The sequence below is a fragment of the Strigops habroptila genome, chromosome 10, assembly GCF_004027225.2.
Source record: "Strigops habroptila isolate Jane chromosome 10, bStrHab1.2.pri, whole genome shotgun sequence".
Lineage (NCBI taxonomy): Eukaryota > Metazoa > Chordata > Aves > Psittaciformes > Psittacidae > Strigops > Strigops habroptila.
Window position 1 is genome coordinate 23,478,997 of NC_046359.1, and position 24,242 is coordinate 23,503,238.

At 42.1% G+C, this 24,242-nt stretch overlaps 1 protein-coding gene across 5 annotated transcripts in view; it reads left to right on the forward strand.

Moving 5' to 3' along the window:
- The window catches only part of RASGRP3 (RAS guanyl releasing protein 3), a 60,669-nt gene extending 41,610 nt beyond the window's left edge, over positions 1–19,059 (forward strand). For 3 of the 5 annotated variants that reach the window (XM_030499525.1, XM_030499527.1, XM_030499524.1), the window contains 8 exons: positions 3,481–3,558; positions 7,507–7,623; positions 9,781–9,896; positions 10,700–10,847; positions 14,327–14,363; positions 16,787–16,912; positions 17,450–17,814; positions 18,319–18,788. In XM_030499525.1, coding sequence (XP_030355385.1) covers positions 3,481–3,558; positions 7,507–7,623; positions 9,781–9,896; positions 10,700–10,847; positions 14,327–14,363; positions 16,787–16,912; positions 17,450–17,814; positions 18,319–18,327 — 996 coding nt within the window. In that variant the 3' untranslated portion in view covers positions 18,328–18,788. Of the gene's footprint in view, positions 1–3,480; positions 3,559–7,506; positions 7,624–9,780; positions 9,897–10,699; positions 10,848–14,326; positions 14,364–16,786; positions 16,913–17,449; positions 17,815–18,318 lie in introns of all 5 variants that reach the window. The other 2 variants (XM_030499523.1, XM_030499526.1) reach the window with 2 other exon arrangements.
- The last annotated feature ends 5,183 nt before the right edge of the window (positions 19,060–24,242 follow it).

Here is a 24,242-nt window from a genome sequence, read left to right on the forward strand (position 1 = left end):
AAGATTTTTCTTATCTTTAACTTACTTAGAGAAACTCCTCTTCAAAACTAGTAAATGTATATAGATGTGTAGAGTGCTTTTCATTTGCGCGTGAATCAGCTGACCCAACTGTTTGTTCACTTCGGCTGTTTTTCCGTTAAGCTGCTTCTATCTGGGCAAGCTTTTAGTATGTGTTTTGTCCTGATAAGCAATGTGTAAATCTCTTGCCTGGCCTCCATCCCTTGTAGCGCTGCCTTTTGCAATTCACTTAGCAAGTGCTAACAGCCTGGCCTGTGCTTGCTTGACAAATAAATCATTGGGTGTTGGTTTGCTAGTACAAGAACTTGCACAAAAAGATAAAATGAGTATTTCATGGCCATGTAGGCATTTGCCCTGGCTTTTTTTTTTTCATGATGGTGGAGCCCAATCCACTCTGGAGAAGCTGATACACTCAAGTGGTTTGAAAATGGTGATGTTGAGACACTGGCACAGGTTGCTCTTAGAAGTTGTGGCTGTCTCATCCCTGGCAGTGTTAAAGGCCAGGTTGGACGGGGCTTTGAGCAACCTGGTCTAGTGGAAGGTGGCCCTGCCTGTGACAGGGGGTTTATAACAGATGATCTTTAAGGTCCCTTCCAACCCAAAGCACTCTATGATTCTGTGTTTGAGGAGATTGTGTTAAGATCTATGAAGTGAGAATTTGGCTTAAAAGCTGGGGCAAAGGCTTGGTAGTAAACTTCAGGCCATCTGCACAGGAGACTGCAAAAGCTGAGAGATTGCTCTAGTGATGCAAGTCCTCCTTTTTCATGTGTAAATGAGTCTGAGCTATATGGGCAAGAGGAGTAAATGTGCCAGGACTCAGATGCCGGTGAGCAAGAGTGTGTTACTTGAAGATGGACTCGGTACATGCTTGCTGTTAGTCTGTGTGGTTCTTCCTCCTTTCGTGCCTTATTGGACACACTTGCTCCAGCTCCACTGACTCTGTACCCAGTTTTGTACCAGTCCCTGGCATCTGAAACCTGGAGCTAAGAAGCATAAGTAGTAAAAGAGGACCTAATCACAAGCTTGGCAGTGCAATAGAGAGAAAGAATAGCTCTAATGATGTTTTCATCATTAGAAAACTTACATTTGGTAAGGATGCTTAAGGGATTTCCTTACCTGCTGTGCATTATTTCCACATTGTTTTTATTTCACAATGTGATAAAAGCCTTTGGGTAAATGTTTCATCACTTTCTGTGGATTGGAAGTGGATCTCAGTCTCTCAACAAGACTATAATGTATTTATACTAACTGCATTAGAACTTATTTGGTGCCACCATTTTCCCCCCACTATTTTTAGATCCCAACAGCTATTTATCTAACCTGCTCTGAAACTATATGCAAATGACTGGAAAGTCCCAGTCATTTGCACAGTCTAGTTAAGAGAATGAGAAATATCTAAACAATCAAATTGAAAGTCACCCTCCCTAACTTGTGTTCAGTAAGTTCCACTTACCAAAAAATTGTTGTGCCTTTCTGATCACACCCCCACCGTTCTGAACCCACCCTCCTCTTCCCCTCCTAGGATTTCTTGGCAACATAGGACAGCAATGAAAGTCAAATTAGAATGGAAACTGCCACCTGCTGTGAAGGTTGTCCTAGGAAAGCTCCTATTAGGCTTTATCCAGCAGAGCAAACCTGTAAATAAAATATAAAATGAGATCTTATATAAATGAACAGTCATCATGCTTGTAATGTTTTTGCTAGTATTTGAAACTTCTTACTAGACAATACCTTGTCCACTGTGTGCTTACACGTGCCTAATCAAGTTTATAACTGCCGCTTATGATAAGGTCAGATAGTTCAGGGAGCAGGAGATACAAACTTGCTCAGTAAATACCAATGAATTTCCATCCCCAAACCCACACCCTGCTCATCAGGCCTGCTGAGAAAACTGCTCTTTATCAGGAACAGGACAAGGCCTTCTGAACTAGCAGTTCTGCTCTCAGTCCCAGCCTGACCTGGTGGTATCATGTGCTCCAACTAAGTTCTGCTTATTTTATACCACCAAGGAACCTAAGAATTCAGTCACTGAATAATTAAGTACATGAACAATATTTGTTACAGCAGTTACTGGATCCACATTATTTTCAGGACAGGTCCTTATATTCCTGTGTGACTGCAGCATGCCAGCTGGGTGAAGGAACCTGCAGGATGCTCAGGCTTTCACTGGTGCCCGTAACCAAATTATGAATTGCAAAAATCAGTGTACTGTTACAGCTAGACAAAATGAATATAATGCAATATCAAGACATCTCTAAAGCCATGTGTTTGCTCTGTCTCCTATCTTACTCATTGAACAAAATTCTGCCTAAAAGAAGGTGGTTCCTAGAGGTGGTTCTGAGGTACAGTGTTGCTGGTCCTGCTTCTGCTTGTTACTAATTCAGCACTTCAGGTCCTCTAAAAATAACCTCCTGTCAGAGTCATTTAGTCAGTAGTAATTCTATCTGCCTGCTGGGAAACATCCTTTTAATTCAATCTCAGCTTAATTGGGGATTTGCAATGTAAATGGTAACTTCAAATCATGCCAATTACTCCAAAGCCAATTAATGTAGGGACATGATCACAGGAAACATGCAATGTTCATTTCCTCTCATTGCAAAACATTAGCTACAGTGTTGATTACACTTCTCCTTCACCACTCCAAAAGAGGAGGAATTTACTGCAGACCTGCATCAGTGCAAGTATTCACACCCCTTCTTCTTTCTCAATAAATCCTCTAGGGAAAAGAATGAAAACATGGAAGAAAAAACTTTCATTTATCTAAAAGAAGCTGAAAGGGAATTTGCCTTACTTGCTGAGAGGGGATCAGGAACAGGCCAAGCTGGGTTAAAGTGACTGGAATTGCTCTTCATGGAGCACTTTGCTGCATCAGCACTGGTGCCAAACCTGGCTTGCCTGTGTAGAAGAGCTGCAGTAAGCTGTAGAGCTGACTGTTCTCCAGGAACAAAATTTGAGCAGAACACAATCTGAAGTCCTTCTAGCCTAGCCCCTTTACAACTTTGCTGAAGGTTTTATATTCACCAGGTGATTTCTGTGAGATCTCTCATGACCAGGTGATTTCTGTGAGATCTCTCATGATCACTGAGCTGCTAGAAGAAAGTGTTTTACATAAGGGTGGTCTTCAGTGCCAATGTCCCTTTTTGAAGAAGATCAGCATCCAGCCCCTCTCACTCAACATGTTGGGATGCAGGTTGTGACAGCCCTCGAGTACAGTGCCTGCTCAGCTCAGTACAAGTGTGAGCAGCAACGTGTGCTCGCCAGTGTCAGTTACATTAGCTCTTGTGAAAAGCTGCTTTCCCAGCATCTGCACATGCAGCTTTGGCATGAATGCTGGGCTCTGAGTAGCAAAACTTTTGTTTAGCTTCAGTGGGAGGTATATCTCTTGTAAGGTATGCTTACAAGTCTGGCATATCCAATCCAGTCTCATAAATATTACTGGTTTTCCCTCTTTCTTGCATACAGCTGTCCCTGGACCTCTATCACACTGAGGATGATATCTACAAGCTCTCACTGGTGCTGGAACCAAGAAACTCCAAATCTGTAGGTCATCTTTTACTGCATTTTGACATTTTGCTTATTTTGTCTGCAGGCAGTTGATGACATTTTTTTAAATGACAGTTAATGTGTTTCCTTATTTGTATTCACATAAAGCTTTTTAGTGTTTTACTCGCATAGTAAACACAGTCAATATTTATAAGTTTTAGTGCATATTGGGAGGAGTAAATAGCGAAACATGCCAGACTTCCTTACTAATTGTTTTTCAAAAAAACCTCTGCAAGTTCTGGAAACCATAGTTCTGCTTTATGGGAAGATACCCTTTGTAAATTATGTCACTGCATGACCATTACTTCATTTTCTGGATGCTGGTGCAGTTATATAAAACAACGCTGAGTCCAAAGATTTGTTTTAGGTAAGGCACAGCATTAGCGGTAGTGTTTTAAAACCTGTTTTGCTTATGTAGAATTGGCTGTATCTTTGGCTCTCAAGCAGTGTTTAAACACCTTGGAATAGATATTACTCTTTTTTAGCGTGTGCAACTAAAGATAATGCTGTATTGATGCATTTTTTCATTATGCTTTGCAAATCTGAGGATACAGATAAATCTTCTAATTAATAGCTGAATTTCATTTACAGTATTACTCTCTGCTGACAAAGCTTGGGTTTTTCCTCTGAGCCTTTCGTTGGTGCATTAACAATTTTATGACCTATCATATGCAGCACGTGATGCTCTCGGGCTGTGCCCTCTCAAATCTGAGACCAGCAAAAACTAAGGGTGGCTGAAAATGCTTAGTAGGGTGTGAGGGCAGAGTCCAGTAGTCTGAGGTGATTCATTGCAGTGCTATTTATGTTTCTGAAGTATTCTTAAAAGCAAACATAAGAGGTAGAACCTCTTAATTTCCAAGTATAGGGCTTCTCTGGGTTTTAAGATCGTTTATCACTCTTGGGGACCAGTTTGAGGGCTTTGTGTGTGTGCTTTCAATGGTGGATGACGAGCAATATAAAAGAAGCTATTGAATATTTCCATAGTCAACCTTAACTTGGCTTGAACACCTGAAATTTCATTGCTGAGTATCCAGTCCTTGCTGGATAGATTTGACCATAACAGTTGCCATTTATCGCAGTTATTCTGGCTCCCTTGTACTCCCATTACTGCCAGCAGAGTTGATTTGTTACAGCTCTATGCTGTGGAAGGACTAATGGGCCACTACTGTAGATGAAGAAAATTATCACGCTGCTGCTTTGATCTTCAGCTTGAGCGTTAGGAAGGACAAAAGCAATATAAACAGTGCTATGAACTTCAACAGTACCCAGCAATTGTGGGAGACTACTGCATAACGATCAATGAATAACCAGTGACATTGAGCTGTTGCAGCACCCGGATGGGTAAAAAGCTACAGCTGAATCGACAGAAGCCAGACTATTTGAAGCATACTTCTCTTTGATGGAATGCCAAAGCACACAAGCTATATTAGAGGGGAAGGAATCTGCAGAGCTTTTGTATGCAGAAAAACATTGTCAAAGGCAACATGACAGCGTAGTCATATCATTCCAACTGCTTCTTGTTGTATGGATACAAGTCCTGTGCAGGTGCACTGCAGAGGAAGTGCCTCATGCTGCTGCAGTCATTTTGGAGGCAAATCTGTTAGCATAGGAGCCTGCTGTTAACAGAGGATCGAGCAAGACCTTCATTCAGCTAAAACTGGGAGGAGAGTCTTCAGTCAGTGTAGCAGCCTAAAAAAATACTGAAGACTGACCGCCCGTTGTAGTACAGCATCTCCCTGTCACACTGTCCTGCTTTTCCCAGAGCATTCGTTATCTTCCTATTGGGAGCTTTTACTGGTGCAGCTATTGGCCTGGTGCAGTTATGCCACTGAAGACACACACACTTTTTTTTTTTTTTTGCATTGAGTAGAATCTATTTCAATGCCAAAATAAGCAGATGTTAGCATCCATCTTAAAATGCTTTTTCAGTCTTCGATACCATTTATGCTTGTGCTGGTGAAACACACAGGAGATGCAGGCTGAATCAAAACAGCATGACCGGATACAGTGTTTCTGAACATTCAGTAAATACAGCTAGGTCGTCTCTGGACACTGGTTAGTACCTTTCCTTACAGCATGCGTTTCAAACACAGCAATAAAATTATGGTTGTTCATATGAGCCTATGAGTGAAATAGAAGAAACCGACATTGCCCTTTGGCTAGTGGGCAGTAACATGAAGTTTTCATTGCAACTTGTCAAAAAACCCCATAAAAAGTGAATGAGGTTTCAAATGAAATAGCCCGGAAGACAGAGGAAGCTCCAACGGATTCAGACTCTTTCTGCTACTGTGCAGTCCGACCAGCAGGAGTTAGAAGCTCTCTGTGAGGCCTTAGTAGTCCAGCACACTCTGACACTTTGATACTGATGCTTTGATTCCCTCTAGTCTTAAGATTTTTTTAAAAGGAGACACATTTCATATTTCTGCTCTGACCATAGCTGTAAGAATATTACAATACTGGTATGTTACATGTTATCATGTAACGTGTCATCTTTAAAAGATGCTGTATTTCCACATATTTTTAGAGCAAAAGCACTTGCCAGCCCGTTGGTCCATCACTGTGCAGTAACATTAATTTTAGGATTAAAAGATTCTGTAAGTACTTTTGGCATATAGAGCCGGATGTCTAGGTTCATTGTATTTCTTGCTGAAATTGAATTATGTTCATATAGTGATTTTTATTTCCCAAACTTACTTGTGCAGGTTAATAAAGCAACCCACTAACACGACCTTTTTTTTTTTTCCCCCTACTAAAGGCACTAAATTACGACCTTATGACCGTTTTTCATCTCAATGCCAAAGTCTACAATACTTTTGTTATACACAATACTAACTGTAACATCTTTACATGGCTTAATTATCTCCCTTTCAACTCACACCAATTTAATGGGAGATGGATTTCTTGCTCAACAGCGAATCCAGGGGCCTTTCTGAGGCTGTGAGCTATCTCCCCTCTGACCCAAACTATGCTGAATTTTTTCTGCTTGACACTGCTTTGCCTGCTAGCTATCCAGTGGCAGATGCAAGAAAAGGCTAGTATGTCTTGCAGCATTTTTCACGCTAAATGCTGATTTTTGAAGCCTTACCTGCAACTGTGTTCAGGTTTGTCCTATATTTTCTACTTGCACAAGCTGAGCTGCAAGCCAGAGCTTCTCCCGAAGCACTGTAGTGGTGTGGAGGGAGTTGGCCTGCATGCTCTGTGCCTCAAGTGAGCTGTCAGCTACCGTTTTGTTAAGACCAAGCTGTTTACAAAATAAAATAGTCTGACTGGTGTTATCTGCAAAGCAAGTCAAAGGTTAGCCCCTTTCTGTTCAGGCTGCCTGGATGAATTAAGATGTTCATCCTGGTTCATCTCGGCTGGAAACCAGTGTGGTTGCAGAGCATGAATCTTCCCTTGCTTTTGCATCCTGCTGTCTTCTTGGTGCTGCAGAAAGCAGGGGCGTTAACTTTTTCAGGCTGCTGCAGTCCCTTGCATGGCTCCTGGGCCCAGTCTCTCCAGCAGGGAGTTGGGGCAGGGCTGCATTGTGGTGGAGAGTTCCTCGGGGGCATTACCAGGAAGGGGAAAAATAGGTTTCTGGGCTTACCTCTACTCTGATGTCTGCCGTTTCTAGAGACTCTCCTTCCTTCCCGCTTCCTCCCATTCTAGTTGCTGTTGAACCCTCTAGAGGTAGCAGTGAGGAAAGTCTGCCTGGTTTTGCTTCTGAGCTTGCTGGGCACTGCCACTGCCAGCGTTAGCGGCGAGGTGCCACAAAAAGCCCAAGTGAAGCTATCAGCAAAGGCAAGCAACCCTTTAAAACCTTGCCTGATGCTTTGCTAAGCACATTTTTACAGCACAGGGACTCCAGTAGTTTGTGGTTGTAGCTCTGACATATAGAGCTGCTTTTAATGGGAAATTTGTCTTCATAATTCAGATTTGAAAATCTTTGTGTTCTGATCCATCTCTCAGCAGCCTACTTCCCCAACGACCCCTAACAAGCCAGTAGTGCCACTGGAGTGGGCATCTGGAGTGGTACCAAAACCTGACCCTACTGTCATTAACAAGCACATACGAAAGCTGGTGGATGTAAGTATTTGGAAGAATATACTGGTCAAAGAGAATAATAGGTTGGATATTGTCATCATGATAATTAATTACAAGCTTTGCAAGAGATTGTTATGGTTGGGATTAATTTCAGACATCTGATAACAAATTTGAGCCTTTACTGATACGTTCAAAATTATTTATTTTATTCCTGCAATCAGCTATGGGATTAGTAAGCAGGTTTCTGGATGCAAAAGTGCAAACACTCAGAGACAAGGACTCACATGTTACTAGGTCCAGAGAAGTTTTCCAGAAACCCTATATTGGTTTTCAACTTGCTGTCGTTTGACTGTTCAGAGCATATTATGTATGGTAAAGATAGCACTGTGCTGGTATCGCTTTAAAAATATAGGCATGAGGTCATGCAGAATTATAGCTGGGATCTTCCAGCATCAGTTTGGAAGGTGATGTATTAGGTAATGCAAACAAAACCAAACACTACCACGTTCATTTGGAGAGACTGAGCCCTGTTGTGTTGGTGTTTAAGGGACTTCTAGTGATTTAAGCAGCATCCAGGGAAACCAGAAATGTGTTATAGGTAATGAAGCAATATTTTCTTCTGCTTTTTACAAATTAGTAACTAAACCTGGGAGGAATTGTTTAATTCTGACCTCATCTGTGTTATAGGTCATTAAATGGGTTATGTTGTTAAGATAACTTGAAGTCTTCAGTTGTCTCACTCAAACTTCAAATATATCTTGTAGTTTACTTTTTGTACATAATCTTATTTTTTAAAAGTTACATTTTTCTTTTAATGTGGGATGCCAGAACTGCATGTGCTTTTCCTGCACTGCTTTTGCCAGTGCCATAGGTGTTGACAAAAATCACTCAACATCCAAACCTCTCTTTGATAGCTTGTTTACCTAAGTCATCTGTTGCAACTCCTTAATCCTTCCATAATGTGCTGGGTAGAGGGGTTGTTCTTGTTCCTGAGGTGAGGAGATGAAGTGCCCCCATTCCACAATTTTGGCCTGGTTCAGGAAGTATGATCTTGAGTTTGACAGGATTAAAACATGTTTTGGGGCTGTTATGGATACAGCTTGCCAAAAGGTCCACACCACTCTGTACAGCTGTCTTCATTTTGCCAGTCTTTGTCGTTTACTAGCTGCTTTGAGTTGTGCTTTAAGGCATTGTTTTTATTGCTAAGTGTTGAATACTACTTGGGTTTGCATATTGGTTCCTTCTTGCTAATGCATTTTTGAGGTCTGCCAATCATTGGTTACAGATCATTTGACAGGTGCTTGGGAATTGGCTTCATCGCCTTCTCATTAAAATAAGGACAATGCAAACACCTTTCAGAGGTCTCAGTGTATTAAATTCTTGTCTTTGTCAACCAGATCTTAATCTAATGAGTTTGTGGTTCAATATATGGCTTTCAGATAGTCATGTTGACTCTGACACTCATGTTTTTCCCATCAGCATCATGTGTAGCTGTAATGCCCCTTGCACATCTTTGCAATCAGTAACACAGAATTTAGTACTTCCTTAGCAGCTAAGGAGGGCTTCCATTCATTTTTATGCAACCTTTTAAATTTGATCCCATGTCTGTTTTTTCTTAGTGGTGAGCTGGGGTAGGTTGATGGGAGGGAATGGATGTCGGATGCAAAGTGCTCATGGTGTGGGTATCAAGGTATTAGTAAATGAATCAGATTGAAACTGTACTGTGGCAGAGCAGAAGTGACCAACTAAAAGAGAAGTGAAGCCAAAACCATCTGAAATACTCATGGAAAAGCTGCTGTTGAGTTGGTTTTGGTTTATTTCTTTTTTTGTGATTAAAAGCATACGTAATGAAGCAAAGGGAGTATATCGCATGGGGCAGAATTTCAGTGACATTTACAATAAAGAAGAAAAAAAAAAGCAATAATAATTATGTCTGAAGAGGTGTGGAGGACCATCACTAGATAAATACTGAGGTTAAGTTTTCTTTAAAAATTAGCCATTTTTTTCCACTATAGTCCGATAAATATGCGTATTGAAGTACAAAGTAGGAATGAAAGGAATAGAACAAGGCAGCAGAGCATCCAACTGGTAATGTTGAACATTAGGTTATATGTAATTATAAGATTGAAGAGCTGGTGTCAATTCAAGACAGTCTAGGTGTTAAGACAGTAATTTTTTTTATTTTTTTTTTTCCCTCAGTCTGTCTTTAGGAATTATGATCATGACCATGATGGCTATATTTCTCAGGAAGACTTTGAAAGTATAGCTGCCAACTTCCCCTTTTTGGACTCTTTCTGTGTGCTGGACAAAGACCAGTAAGTTTGGAGATTTATTTGTGAATTGTGGTTTTTTTTTTTTCTTTTCCTTGATTTAAATACTCATGAAAGCTAATTATTGAAGAAACAGTGTCTCCCAAGCTTCTTGCGTCTGACATCTCACTTAAGGAACAGAGGATCACCAAAGGCTGAATTCTGTTCTCATTTAACTTCGTAAGCTGTAGTCAGTTCTATAAGCCCACCCATGCTGGAGTCCTGCTTTTCCTGGTACTTTAAAAATGATTAATGTAGTAGCTTTATGAGGAATTCCTGCTGGGACTGAGGCAAGACCCCTAGAGCACCACCAAATTACAGTGGAGATGCTGTATCCAGACCAGGCATCAGAGTGATGAAACAAATAAGTTGTGTACAGTAGAGAGGAAATGGGTGTAGGTAGTGGAGGGAGGGTAGCATGTGTCCTAGGTGATATATATATATTTCCTAGTGAACTGGGTTTGATAGTTCTTGTTGTCCAGAATCTCTTTGGCTGTCAAGGCTGGAGGTCAGCCAAGGGCATAACTTCTGGGTCTGTGTGAACAGTAAGTCAAGATCCTTCACTTAATGGCCTGGTCTGTGCTCTGACACCATGAGCAGGTGAGAAACCAAAGCCCATGTCATAAGTTCCATATTTGCTCTTTTATGAAGGGTAAGAACCACCAAGGCTCCAAGGGGTTTCTTTTCTGCCAGGACTGTGCCAGCTCTTTCAAAGATGTGTGCTGCATGCTTTTTGCAGTGAGAAAATCCTGAATTGTTCAGTGCCATGAGCAGTGACAGATCTAATCTACTTCTTTTTCCCCTGACAGAGATGGTCTTATCAGCAAAGAGGAAATGATGGCTTACTTTCTGAGAGCTAAATCACAGTTCCAGTGTAAAATGGGACCAGGGTTTATTCATAACTTTCAGGAGATGACCTATCTTAAACCAACTTTCTGTGAACACTGTGCAGGATTTGTAAGTATGTCTTTAATAATAGTATATCTCAAACAGATTTGTTTACCCTTCAAAGTAGACCAGGTGAAACTGGCTCCACGCATTGTGAAGGCTGTTGGGCAAATATCTCATTACATTTCAGATGCACAAAACATTTACTCATGTTGTAGCTGTGCTATCCAGTTTTGTTTTGGTGTTTCCTGAAAAAAGTTGCATTTGTAAGAATTACTGTGGCAGAGTGTGTGTGTGGGGAGAATAAAATTCTGTTAGCTAAAGGATTTTAGAGACTATATGAATGGATTTACTTGGTTTATCTTAAGGTCTTTAATTTGGCTTCATTTCCCACGTAAACAAGCTCAAGGGAAAATGGGTGTCTGGAACAGAGGATGTAGATGAAGCAAAAGCAGTTCTTTCTCAGGAAATTGCACATGGCAACATAGCATGTTCATAATTCTCTAAATGACCATAACAGCCTTAATCTTTTCTCTATTGAATTAAAAAATCTTCTAATTCAGTCAAGAAATCAAAAGAGCTTCCAGCAGTTCTGTACAATAAGAATTTTTTAATTTATTTGTTGGATTTGGGTTTTTTTTGCATTTTCTCTTAGCCATAGCTTACCAGATGCCACCTATTAGAGTACTTTGTACATAGCTTGGAAATAATCGGTTTTGTGAATACTTGTGTTGCTTGCAAACCTCCTCCAACTTTTCTATTTCAAACCAAGCATAGTAAAGAAAAAGGCATTACTATGATTTAAAAGTTACTTTAATGAACACACTCCACCAAAATCAAATGTCTACATATAGACAGCCAAAGCAATAAGGACAGAGGGCCATGTCCTCTGCTTTTGTGTGGCCCACATACAGGTTGTAAATTCAGACTGTCATCCCTGTTCTCCAGAGCAGATGTGCCTCTGCTGTCACAGTGAAATCTCCAGCTTGTACTACATGAACTTTTCCACTAAGTAATACTTCTTCACAGTTGGAAGTAACAATAACAGCACTGCTAAGTGCAAAAACGTGCCTCCTTTCGGGCCAATTCTGGTATTCCTGCTCTTGTCCCTCCTTCCATCTTCCGCTTGCTTTTTTTGTGATGTGTCACTCATGTTCAGATGCTCATGGTCCCTGTTGCAACTGCTGATCAAGGCTATGGGAAAGAAGGAATTCCACCTATTTCCGCTAGAACTGCAAAAGCCTTGGAGGCAACACGTTCAATGCTGATTCAGGAGCATGCTGGTGGGCTCTTAAGCTGACAGCTCCAGCAGACAGCTCAGGCAGTCACTGGTCTGAGTCTACTGTTTCAGGCTGCCTGCAGCCTCAGGAGGACATCATTGCGTTCGTGACACTCAGTTCATGTTTGGAAGGCTTCCATAGCAAAGCAAGGCCTGAGGACTGCCCTGCAATGTCCTCACCACCAGATATTTTTCTCCTGCATCAATTTGCTAATTGGCTATTATTGGACTTTTCACATCTCCCTGATTACATCCAGTGCAGGAATACAAATGAGTAAGGGGTTGTACAGGAAATGGAAATAAGGTCGTTTTTCCTGTCAACTCACTGAAGTCATTGGTATTGTTCTGTGGATGAGTTGAGCTGATAGGACAGGAACCAACTACAAAATCTGCAGCATATTTGTTCTGCATTTCAATGCTGCTCATCCACGGGTGGAAGCCTAATTTCAAACTGATGCACTGATTCACAGTCAAAATAATGTGCGCTGACAGTGCAGCAGGATGAATTGACATGACAGTGCAATGCACATAGTATTCAATAAAATATCTGTTATTAAAAAGATATGAACTTTAAAGGTCAATCTAAACCCTGATGCTATTAAGCAGCATAAAATTGATATGCCCACAGCTAGCCACAGTTCCGTGCCACAGCTTGAGTTACACCGCGTGGCAGGGTAGGTGACCAGCCGTCCCGCTGAGCTTTATAATCTGAGTTTGCACAGATCCTCTTACCTTGGAGCTGGCTCAAGCCAGCTTTGCAGCAAAGCTGTGTCAGACAGATTCAAAACTTCAGGTCAAAATTCATGACACGGCACTTCAACTAAGCTTTCACTGTGGTGAATAACCCCAAGAGTGGTGCCAAGTTTGAGTAGGGGGAAGGTACAGAGCTAAGAAGGTGAGAAGAAAGTGGGAACAGATTAGAGCTTAAATGAAAGAAATAACAATCCATGTCTCTTACAGTGATCCAGGCAAAGAGACCTGGGGAAAAAAGTCATTACTGTTCTTCCAAGAAGGGTTTGGGAAGCTCCACTCCCACTGCCTGACCACAGCAACTGCATTCACTGTGCTTATATACAGCATTAGCTGGAAAAGAACAAGCAGCAGGCTTTCTACGGAAACTCCACTGTTGGCCTTTCTCTTCTGTTGTTCACTGTTCTTTCACCTTGTCTAATCTATTTTGCTTTCTGCAAGGCCCTCTTTTTCCTTGCAAGTTCTTTTGTGCAGTGTATGGAATTTTTTGTTCCCCTGGAATCTTCCTATTCTCTTTATTTTACTCTTTCCTTTGTATTCTGAATTTTCTCCAGCTCTTCCTTTTGAACATTTCTTTAAAGACCATATTCAGCCCCTGCAGACTGTGCATGGATTCTTATAAATATGTTAAGGATCCATGTGCAGTTTCAGCTGCCTATATGTGCTCACGCTCCCTGGAAATGTTTTGAATGAGTTCAGGATAAACAAACACTGGAGTCCCTGATTTTTTCTTTTAATGCTAGAGCTGGAAAAGCTGTCTTTCCTCTCTCTGCCTCTCAGAGTGAAAATGCTGTAGATACAGCACTTCTGAGTGTATAGATAAGAACTAGCTAAGGAATTTTCCTACTTCCAAGCAACCTTGCTCACGTTGCAGTGAAAACTTCCCAAAAGCGGGATGACACACACTGCATCCTGGAAGTTTAGCATTTGGTTGTTATATGCGTCAACAAGGACAGTTTCTGGAAGGAGGCAAAGATGGAATTCAGTGGCTTTTCTGCCTGTTTCAGTCTTCAACCTTTTTTAATGGGAAAAGTCAGGTGTACAAATCAGACTGCTGTGGCTAAGTGTGCTGGAGACTAGTATGGGAACCAAGAACTTAATTTTTATTTCCAGTGGTTCTTTCTTCTGCTGTGTTCAGATGGCATGGGTCATTCATGTATCTGGAGAATGGATATACACTGGAAATTCTCCCACAGATAACATTAGTGAGGCTAGAAGCAGAATGTGCTCTGCTGGTTTCAGTAAGCTTGATATGATGGCAATTTTTCACTCATTTCTGGAAGCAAATGTCATCTGTGTGCCTCCTTCTCTGGTAGTCCCACTGTAAGTAGTAGGAATAAGGGGGAAAACCACACGTCTTATCATAATTAGAGGGGAAGGTCTGCTTAACAGGAAGGGTGTTAAAAGCAGTTGTATCCTGTTTGTGCTTTTGCAGCCATTGGTACTTCCTCATTGTGACCTTGTTTTCCTTCCGGCTTTCTTTTCTGATTCCTTGATGTTCTTTTGTCTTTCTTTGCAGCTCTGGGGTATAATCAAACAAGGCTACAAATGCAAAGGTAAATAAATATTGCATGGATTTTTTTCAAGCTATAGGTGGAGGGGTTTAGCACAAGTAGGCCAACTGTATTTTTTACTAAAATAACATACTAAAATAACATCTGTTTATTCAAATTTTGCTTCTACACTTGGTACTGTCTGTGAACAGTGACTTCTGGTACACTATGAAGTCTCACTGCATTAGGGGACATAGCACCCAGTAGGAAAACACACAGGTTCTGTGAGCTAAAGGCCTAAAAGCAGCCACTGACTCCATGAGGTGTCACTTTCTGCCAGCAAAGACCTTACACCCTGGAAAACCAAGTGTCCTCATCCTAACACTGAGACATCCTGAAATATATCTGCTGAGACATGGGGTCAGGAAAAGGTCTGCTGGCAATGCTGTCTGTCATGTACATCCGCATGCCTGCAGTGAAGCCTAACTGTCCTTGCAATGCAATAGTGACTGAGCTAGATATAGAGAAATATTTAATTCCTAGACTGCCCAGCAGATATTGTTACAACATCTTCCTGGGACAGTCGACTTAAAAAAAATCCTTGAGCTGTTACAGTCCTTTCTGTTGCTTTCATAAAATGGTTAATTTCTTATGCAGTACTTGCATCATTTTGAGCAAGAATATCAGACCAAAAATTACATTGTCATGGTCCTCATTAGCTTTAAAGTCCTGGACCTATTTATTTCTCAAGCGGCCCAGCCCTGGATGAAGGGCCCTGTTGATTTTCACAGTTGTAGTTGCATCTCAGTTATTCACAAGGGAACATTCACGCTGGGGCTTCCCAGTTGTATTTGAACGCATTTTTTCCCTCAGTCTTACACTGGCTCCCAGGAGGAGGGTGAAAAATTTGCAGTATTTTATTTCTAGGATACATCAGATTCCTCTCCCTGTGCACCCATAAACATCTCTTCCTCAGAGAGAAGTGGAGATAGTGCATGGCTAAACCAACGTTTTTAATTCAGCTATTCCTGATTACTGTCATCTGAGCAGCTATGAAAGGGCTAATTGCAGCCTATACTTTTACTGGTAGGAGGGTGCTGTGTTTTGTCATAGCACCCGTGTAAACTCAACCAGAGATCTGAAAGCATGTCCTGTCTCTGTCCTGCATCATTGCTTGTAACGACAGGTTAGTGGAGAGAGTGAGCAGAAGTGATTCTGTCAGGCAAAATTATAGGCAATGAAGCATGACAGTAAGAGAGCAGAGCTTCTCACTCAGATCTTAGTGGTCAGCAAGTGCGATTACTGCCTGCCCTTTGCTGCAGCAGCTACCAGCTGCTCTGTATGCCAACATCACTGGACTGCTGCACCCATTATGGTTGATTTCTGCCTTTGAGCACAGAGCTGTCATCTTCTGTTTTGAACCTCTGACACTGTGCTAGCAGCAGGAGGAAGGGAGTTAATCTGTTTGGGTCTGCTGCTTACCTGCACTGTGGGTAATGAGATAAAGCTGGACTGTGTGGTCTACAAGTAACAGAAGAGGTTCTCTGCTGCCAAGAGAGATCTTTACTGTATTTGGTAGTAGTGGGGGTGATACCTTTAGGGCAGATAAAACCACACCTGTGCAGGTACTTCTGTATGAGTCATACGAACAAGGTGATGGGAGAAACCAGAACTTTAACCCATCATGCTAGCGCTGCTGCCCTGAGCAGAATGGCTCTTTTAGCAGAGTTAGAAACACAACACTGATGATGGCTAACATGTTAGGTTGTGGAGCAGCAACAGAGAAACAAGGGAGTTGGCAATTTTCGAACAAGGGAGTTGGCAATTTTCAAACAAGGGCAGGGACACAGAGGAGAGAGAGCTTGTGTCTGGGGGACACATCCTCCACCCTTTGGCCCTTTCTTGCAGGTAAGATCTGTACTGCAGTCACACTTCAAATGAATGGTCCTAGTGATGAGTGTACCCACAGTGATGCAAAGCCCAGCAGAGGCTACGCGTGCAGGCACTCAGCCACTTTCATCTGGGTGGCTGGTACACATCAACAGAGCTTACACTATGCTGATGCTGTTTACTGAGTTTCTTAGACTAGTTTTAATCATCTACAGTGGTCTACACTGACCTCTACCTGTCAGAATCAGAGTATGGATGCTTTAGTGTCTTCAGATCAAGTGGATTTACTATAATGGGCCCTGCTGAGTCAAATATTGACTAATTCAAGGTTGCGTCTTTAAGACTAATTTCTGATGAAATATCATCCCTCTCTTCTATGCTGCTGCCAGATTTCTATTAATGGCTGCCATGGAAATGACCTATTTTTTATAACACCCTTCACACCAAATGATCGGTTTCTGTAACTCCCTTCACACTTTCCATCAAAGCATTCATTCTTTCAAAGTTCCTCCTGGTATCTGTCTGCTAATAGCCCTGAGGGATTACCAGATAGTTGTGGCTTTCCATCTGGTGACTTGACAATGCCTTTTTTACAGACTGCGGTGCCAACTGCCACAAGCAATGCAGAGACCTGCTTGTGCTAGCGTGCAGGAAATTTTCCAGAGGAACCTCAGTAGGCAGCAACCACGGCTCTCTGCCTAGCAGCCCATCCCTACCTCCAGGTGAGAGCATCTTGTTCCTATTTTAAACCATTTTTGGAATCCTCTCTCACAGCCAGTGTCCTTGATACCATTTTTAATTTCCCCTTTGCATCAACGCACAGAGCAGAACATGTATATTCCGTTGCACTGGGGCTTGTGTTCAGCGCTCAGATTACAACATCCCTTTCTGCAGTGATGGCCTTAGTCTCCTGCTTGAGGCTCCCTATCCTCTATATTGGTGTCCCTATCCCAGCTGAAAAGAAATAAAATTAAAATTAATTAGGGAAATTGTAGTTCTCCTTATAAGCCACTCAGGGGCAGGGGCTGGGAGACGCAGGGCACAATTCTAGCTCTGCCTTGGTACCCTGAGTGTCCAGGTGGAGGGAGAAGGAAATGTGCACACACAAGGCCAAAATCAGTTTCCAAGCAGCATATGGATATTGCTAATTATACCACTGCTTCATATAGGGGGATTACCTCCTCCTGCCCTGGGCTTAAGTTATCTTTCTGTAAAGATCTCTAAGTAGACTAGTTAAACAATTCCACCTTCTCTTTCAGTCCAAGATGATGTGTTTGAGTTTCCCAGTGTTGCTGCGGAACACCAGGACCTTGATGGCAGAGCTATCACCCTCGTCACTGGCTCTTCACGGAAAATTTCGGTGCGGCTGCAGAGGGTGACCACCAGCCAAGCAACACAGACAGAACCACTCTGGCATGAGGCAGGCTGGAATGATTCAGGTTCCCATACTTTCCCCAAAATGAAGTCCAAATTCAATGGCAAAGCTGGGAAGAACAAAGGCTTTGCAAAATGGGAGAATGAAAAGCCTAATGTGCAGGCTGATACAGAGCTAGAAGCTGAGGCCCCACAACACATCCAGGATCACAATGGAATTGAGACCCTCCCAGAAACACAGGAATCTGAGGTGAGTTGCAGAAGAAGCCAAGACAGTGTAAAATCTGCTAGAGTCTGATGTCTCATAAAGTTATTTTATGAATTTCAGGATCCTTTCTTATTAAAATTTGCCATTGCTTCTTGCACAGGAGTTAGTTACTTTCAGAATTATGTCAAATTGTCCATAGATACCTGTTTTCTACACTGCAGTTTGTATTTACTGTAACTGAGGGTTTGGGTCTTGGATTCAGTATGTGCTTTTTGGAGTTGGGCATTTTCCTTTTTGAAGATCATTAAAATAGCCTGGTGGATAGCTGACCAAATTCTGTGCTGTTGCACCTCTGCAATGCACAGTTACGGGCTCCGTGTTAGACTCACAGGAACCAGTATTCTGATAAATATATAAATCCAGACTGGGGCAGGGTATTGGTCTGATTTCTGTTGCTGCCATCCATAAAGCTTATACTTCCAAAGCCTTGCGCTTTTATTGACCATTTTTGCTAGCATCTAAGTGCCTATTTTCCTTCGGTTACAGGATAGCTGATCGCTCACCGTGAACGACAGAAAATTGAAGATGACAACTGTAATAAAGCAAGTGTCGATGGACTGCCACAGACCATGAGAAGTTTTCCCATACCTCGTGCATTTAAATTCAACCATTGCCCTGTTTTCTTAGCTGAGAAGTGTTACAAAGCACTATTTATTTTCTCACGAGTAAGCCGTTTGGATGAACATTGCACGGACACAGCAGAATGGATCTCTGCGCTCAGTGTTTCCTTTTGTATGACTTTTGTGGAAACTTTCTCTACATGCCAGTGAGGATATATTTGGCCTCCTTTAAATACACTGCATCATTTCAGTATGGCTGCCAGCAACAACAATGGTGAGGACAGAAGCCAAGCATCTAAGTTTGTTCGATAACACTCCTTTCCCGAGGCTTGTAATGATCTTTTAAGGAATGAAGTCGGTGTGTATGTTGATTAAATCTCAAAAACCTTTCACAAAGTCCTCTATGCTGAAATTCTGTTCACACCTGGTGTTTCAAATTTTAGCCACGTTTACATTGTCATAGTGAGCATATTGGTGTTCAGCACAGTGATACCAGTTCCCAGACTGGAGATTCTTCAAATAGGCAGCACGTGTCTGAGACTGAATGAATGAATTCTGAGACACTATGGGTTTATCTGGTTACACTGCAATGGAGAGGGGTCATCTCTGCCAGCACTGATTATGGTAAAATTAGCATGTAATAAACACCTTAGTTTTAAGTGTGTGTGTGTATATACTCATGTATGTGATATGGTTTTCTCTGGTTTAGCAACCTGTACATGCTAACACTAAATACATTGAAGAGCAACCTGCAACTTAGCAGTGTGCTAATGTAGGATCCAGCACCTAAATTACAAGGGGCCTGAGAAGAAGATTTGAAGTGGCATTTCTCAGATGCTGTAAGTTACTTAAGGACATAGCCCTTATCTGGAAGAAGAGAGGAAACCAAAACAAAACACCACAAAGCTCAAACCTGAAAGGTGTGTCCCACATTGGCATACCTGTATTATTCTTCCTACCCCATCTCCTCACAAAAATAGGTGTGTGTGGGGAGCATACACTCTGAATGAAAGCAACCCAATTATAATATTTCCTACAAAATTCAAGTTATTGCATGCTTCATCAAGTTATAAGAGCAGAGAGTAATTTCATAGACTTCCCTAACCAAAACTGACAGCTGCATTCCTCTGTGGTAATTTGACAGTAAACTGCACTGTGACTACATGACACCTGCTCAGGTTTGCATCTTGAATCCTGCAGGTTTCCTTTGTTTTCCAACACAACTAGTAATGATGGTGAATCTGGAGAGAGAAAGAAAAAGGGAAAAAAAGAGAGGGAGAACATGCTCTTACTGTTTTAAACTCAGAGAAACACATGCTGCAGAGAGCACCAGTTTCCAAGGTAGGATGAGGGCCAGAAGCATCCCTCACTCTTACTGCAGCGTGCAAAGAAGCAGCTTTAGCAAAAATATGGTCCTCATTTCTTATGGTGGGTCAGGTGACGGGTCACAGCAGGCTGACCGCACAGCTGCCGTTACAGCATATGGCTTGCACACAATGAAAATGATGTGGTAGAGGATTTGAATAGAGAAATTTGGTTATGGTCGAGCCTGTTGATGGATCTGTTGAGATAAGCTTTTTAACGCTTTATAAATGAAATGTTCTTGTGCAACAACTTCATTCTTAACATCACATAAGAGTTTTAGCCAGCATTTAGTCTGTAGATCTCAGCCCATTTCTTGCAGGGTTTTAAAAGTTAGTTTTAAGCTCTTGTTCTATCAGGCCCACAAACGATGTCTGTCTTCATTTCGTTGTTGGACAAGAATGTTTGTCTTTCTTTCTTACATAATCTTACTTTCTCACTTACTTATTTACTCCCCAAGATACTTAACAAAGAATTTCTTGTTCACCTCCCCTGACTTAACAAGAGGCAAAATGTATCAGCCATCACAGTCCTGACTGAACTACGTGCCTCTGCTGGTCTTGGTGAAATCCTGCTTGCTGGAAGAAGAGCAATTCCAGGAGAGTGTCCAGGAGAAAAAGTGTCATAATGACAAGAGTACTGGATTAATGAAGTAGCTGAAGTGAGATACAGTCCCAAATGATGCTGGATACTACCACCACATCCATTCTTCCCTGTCTCAGGATCTTTGAAAAAACTGGGGGGAGAAAGAGGAGTTTTTAGAAAAAGAAAAAAAATCCAAACGCAAAACCACGACACAGTGGAAAGATTATGTCAAACCTTATTTACAGCCTGATTTGCAAATGCCAAAGAATACAAGCAACAAGAGTAGGTGAAAAATACAAGTGCTTAGATAGACTTTGTAAGAGATTATTTGGCTGTTTAAGCCAAACCCACTAGGACTTTCTGTGCTTGTGTAAAACCTCTGCAAAGCCTTGTGCTGCAAATAAAGGAGCTTCAGCCTTGCTGTGAACTTTATGGCATAGCCCTGAGTGCTGTGCAAGGAGTCAAGGGGACATCTGGCTCCCTCAGAGTGAAACGCAAAACCAGGCTTGAACTGCAGCTCTCCCCTCTGCTCTAGATCTTCTCAGAGTCTTGCCCATCCCTACCACCACCACTGTTACACAGCTTTTGGGCTTTAAAAGACTAATCCCAGCTTCACAAAGAAACATCTTCCTAGGCAGAAGCTATCTTCTGAGGTGCCTTCCTCAGGCACATGAAGTCTAAGGGAGGGGAGGTGGAGGGGAAGGTAACACGCTTGCTGACCAGAGCTAGTCTGAAGCATGGAATTTCCCCTGCTGGGAAAGGCAAGCCATTTTCCTTTCAGTACAGAAGAAGGTAAAAAGCTGAGTTACAGAGCAAATTTAGGGGCAGGTGCTGCCTAAAATTTTACATTTTCCCAAAACGTAGTGGACTGGCTGCTGTCACCTCTGTGGACTGTTGGTCAGGAACTCCTCTCTGGAAGCTGAAGTGAAAGTGTGCCCTAGCATGGCAGCCAGCAAGGTCGTCCTCACTATGGGCCTGGAAGTGTTTGTCTGAATCAGCCTCAGCAGCCAAAAAAGGGTCCTCACAGCCTGGGACACTTGTTCCAGAAGTTTTAGGCATCTGTATGGGAAATAGCTGCATGTGAAGAAGGATCCTGGACACAGGACACAGGCAGAAAACAAACAAACAAAAACCCCCAGAGAACAAATAACAGACAGATGGGGAGTAAGTGGGGGAAGCAGCATTCCAAGAGAGCCCTCCCTCCCTACGTGACAGCAAGAATGGAATGGGATCCCAATAGAGACTGAGCAGAGGGGAAAGGAAGGAAGGAAAGGAGGAAGGAAGAAAGCAGATCTGAATGCAGATTTCATGGAGACACAAGAGGCAGAGAAACAAGGGCTTGTTGTTTCATGACCGTCATAGCCAAAGAATAATCTAACCAAGGTTTGCTTCATTCAGCATCAGTCTGCTAACTGATGGGCCTCTGTACAGCACAAAAAAATAGCTCCAAGTACTTCTCAAGAGAGTCTTGACAACAGAGTTGGCCCACCCGGGGACATTGGAGAAATAGATCTAACTTTGGAACAAGTTATTGAATTATCAGCACCAATCTGAACTACATTTTCAAAATAAGCACTGCAGCCAACAGGCTAAACACACTGGAAAATCTGTGTGCTGAACTCTGAAGTGCTGTTTACAGCTGCTGACAATGTGGTCCTAGGAGACAGAAAAGCCATCAGCAAAAGGCTACTGCTGGGGCAGTATGAAATCTAGCCAAAAAGTCTGCTTTTTCCATGAGTTAAGCTAATGCCGGAAAGTTTAAAGAGCCCTTATCACCTTCATCTCTACTTCATGTGTGAAAACGAGTTATGACCTTCCACCTGCACACAGCACAGGCAGACTCCCTCTTTCTTTGGTTTTACAATGGTGTTTTCCTACTTTTTGTACTTGTTTTTCTCTCCTCTGTTGTGGGAAAGACCCACGTGGACAAGAGGGGAAATTACTGGACAATAAAGGGGAAACAATGACACTGACAGCACTCAGAGCTGTAAAAAGCACTAAGTAAATACAAAGGAAAAGTATTTTTTCCCTTCTACCCTTGTTTGTTAAGCCATTAGAGGTGCAACTTATTTTCAGCCAAAGAGGGGAGAAAGCAATGTTTACAGCTGGTAATAGCACTTGCTTTTTCAATTTGTGTCCCTTTGAAAAGGCACAACCTGAAACAAGCAAACACATGAATATTTTGAGAGCCTACACAGAGGAAACAGAAGCTCACATCCACTTCAGCGTACCAGTCCCTGATCACAACACTGGTGTGACTCTAACCTACAGGCTTGCTAGGAGGCTGAGAAAGCAAGTGTGCAGTTTAACCTTGCTTGGGATTGCTAAATCACACTCAACACCTTAAAAATGCATACATACTTCTGTAGCATCCCTGTTGTCCAAGGAAAATCAAAAGTTCAGAGAGTAAGCAGGATCACAAGCCTGACAGTCTTCTGCAGCAACACCACCAAGACTCTCTACTGCAGTCCTAAATATTGCAGAACTAAGAATAAATCATGTGCCATGAGCAGACAGTTGAGGACTTTTGTGTGCTGGCCTTCATTAACCTAACAGGGTGCTGAATTAACTTCTAATACTCAAAGAACTCACACAAACTTTGTGGAAACCCAAAAGAGTCATCAGGTCTTAGTGAGAATCATCTTACTCCCCACTCAACTCTTCCCACTTCAGCAGTTTTTCATCTCCCAGGTGCATAACCTGTTACAGGGAATACTCTTACGCCACAGCACTTTTCAAGCTCCAGCCACTTCTCACGTCTACTGACATGAATCTTGCTTCTCTTCTTCACAGTTCTAGCTTAGGTAAGCGTATAGGTTTCTAATTAGGCCAGAGATTGGTCAAGGCACTTGCCACTTTCATTAATTTCATTAATTATCCCCTGTATAAATGCTTGCTTACTTAATTGCCTTCTTGATCTGCTGGAGTTCTGCTTTTGGAACTAGGTGATCTTAAGGTCCTTTCCAACCCTAACCATTCTATCATTCTATGATGCACAATAAAATCAAGCACATATATCCAATCCACATGCCTAATGGTCTCCACAACCCATCCCTCCCACCTTCCGGTTAAGAGATTCCATCCAGTGCAACAGGAATCATGTTTGAAAAACAGTGAATATCGGAGCATCATACAGAGAATAACAAAGCAGTGGCTGTTCGCTTTCACTAATTAAAGCTGCTCTCTCTACATATACAAAGCGTGTTTTCTTCAGGGAACAAAGAAGTCACAACACACTATGAGGAAACAACAGAGTAAGAAAAAACAACAACAGCTGGCAGAAGCAAAGTGTTTTCTTTCCTGTTGGAAAAGTAAAGCCTCCTGTTTTGTCTTCTGAGTTTAAAAAACAACTTTCCCCCTCAAACAGCAATGAAGCCAGATTCAGCTTACCCTAAGTCCTGGAAGAGGGAGAAGGATAAGCAACATATTTTGAGGAGAAAAAGCTATCTGGAATCAGGGGGAAGGGGAAGCTCTGTGCTCCTATCTCATCCCAGCATCATTTCACCATGTCACAGGGTGCAAAAGTGAGACTATCCACTGCAGCAACACTCACAGCCTTGCAGAGAAACTGGCAGTTCTAGCACAGAAGGAAGTCTCTGAAGGTGCCGATGCAACTCCACTCAACCAGGAAGCGATGCAACTTGGTTCCCTTTTGCTAGAAACCAGTTTGCATCACTCTAATGCACTAACAGAAAACACCAGCCTCTTTCCAGTGAGGAGCAGTGTGAAGAAAAGCAGAAGCTGCCAAGTTGAAGATATGACATTCCCAGCAAAAAGCTCTTTAACTCTGTCAACCTCTCTACCTTTACTAGCCCAGGACTGACGCAGTTGCAGGAATCTTAATTCTTAAAACCCCCACTAAATATTTTTGCATGAATGCAGCTAGTCACCAGCTAATGCTCA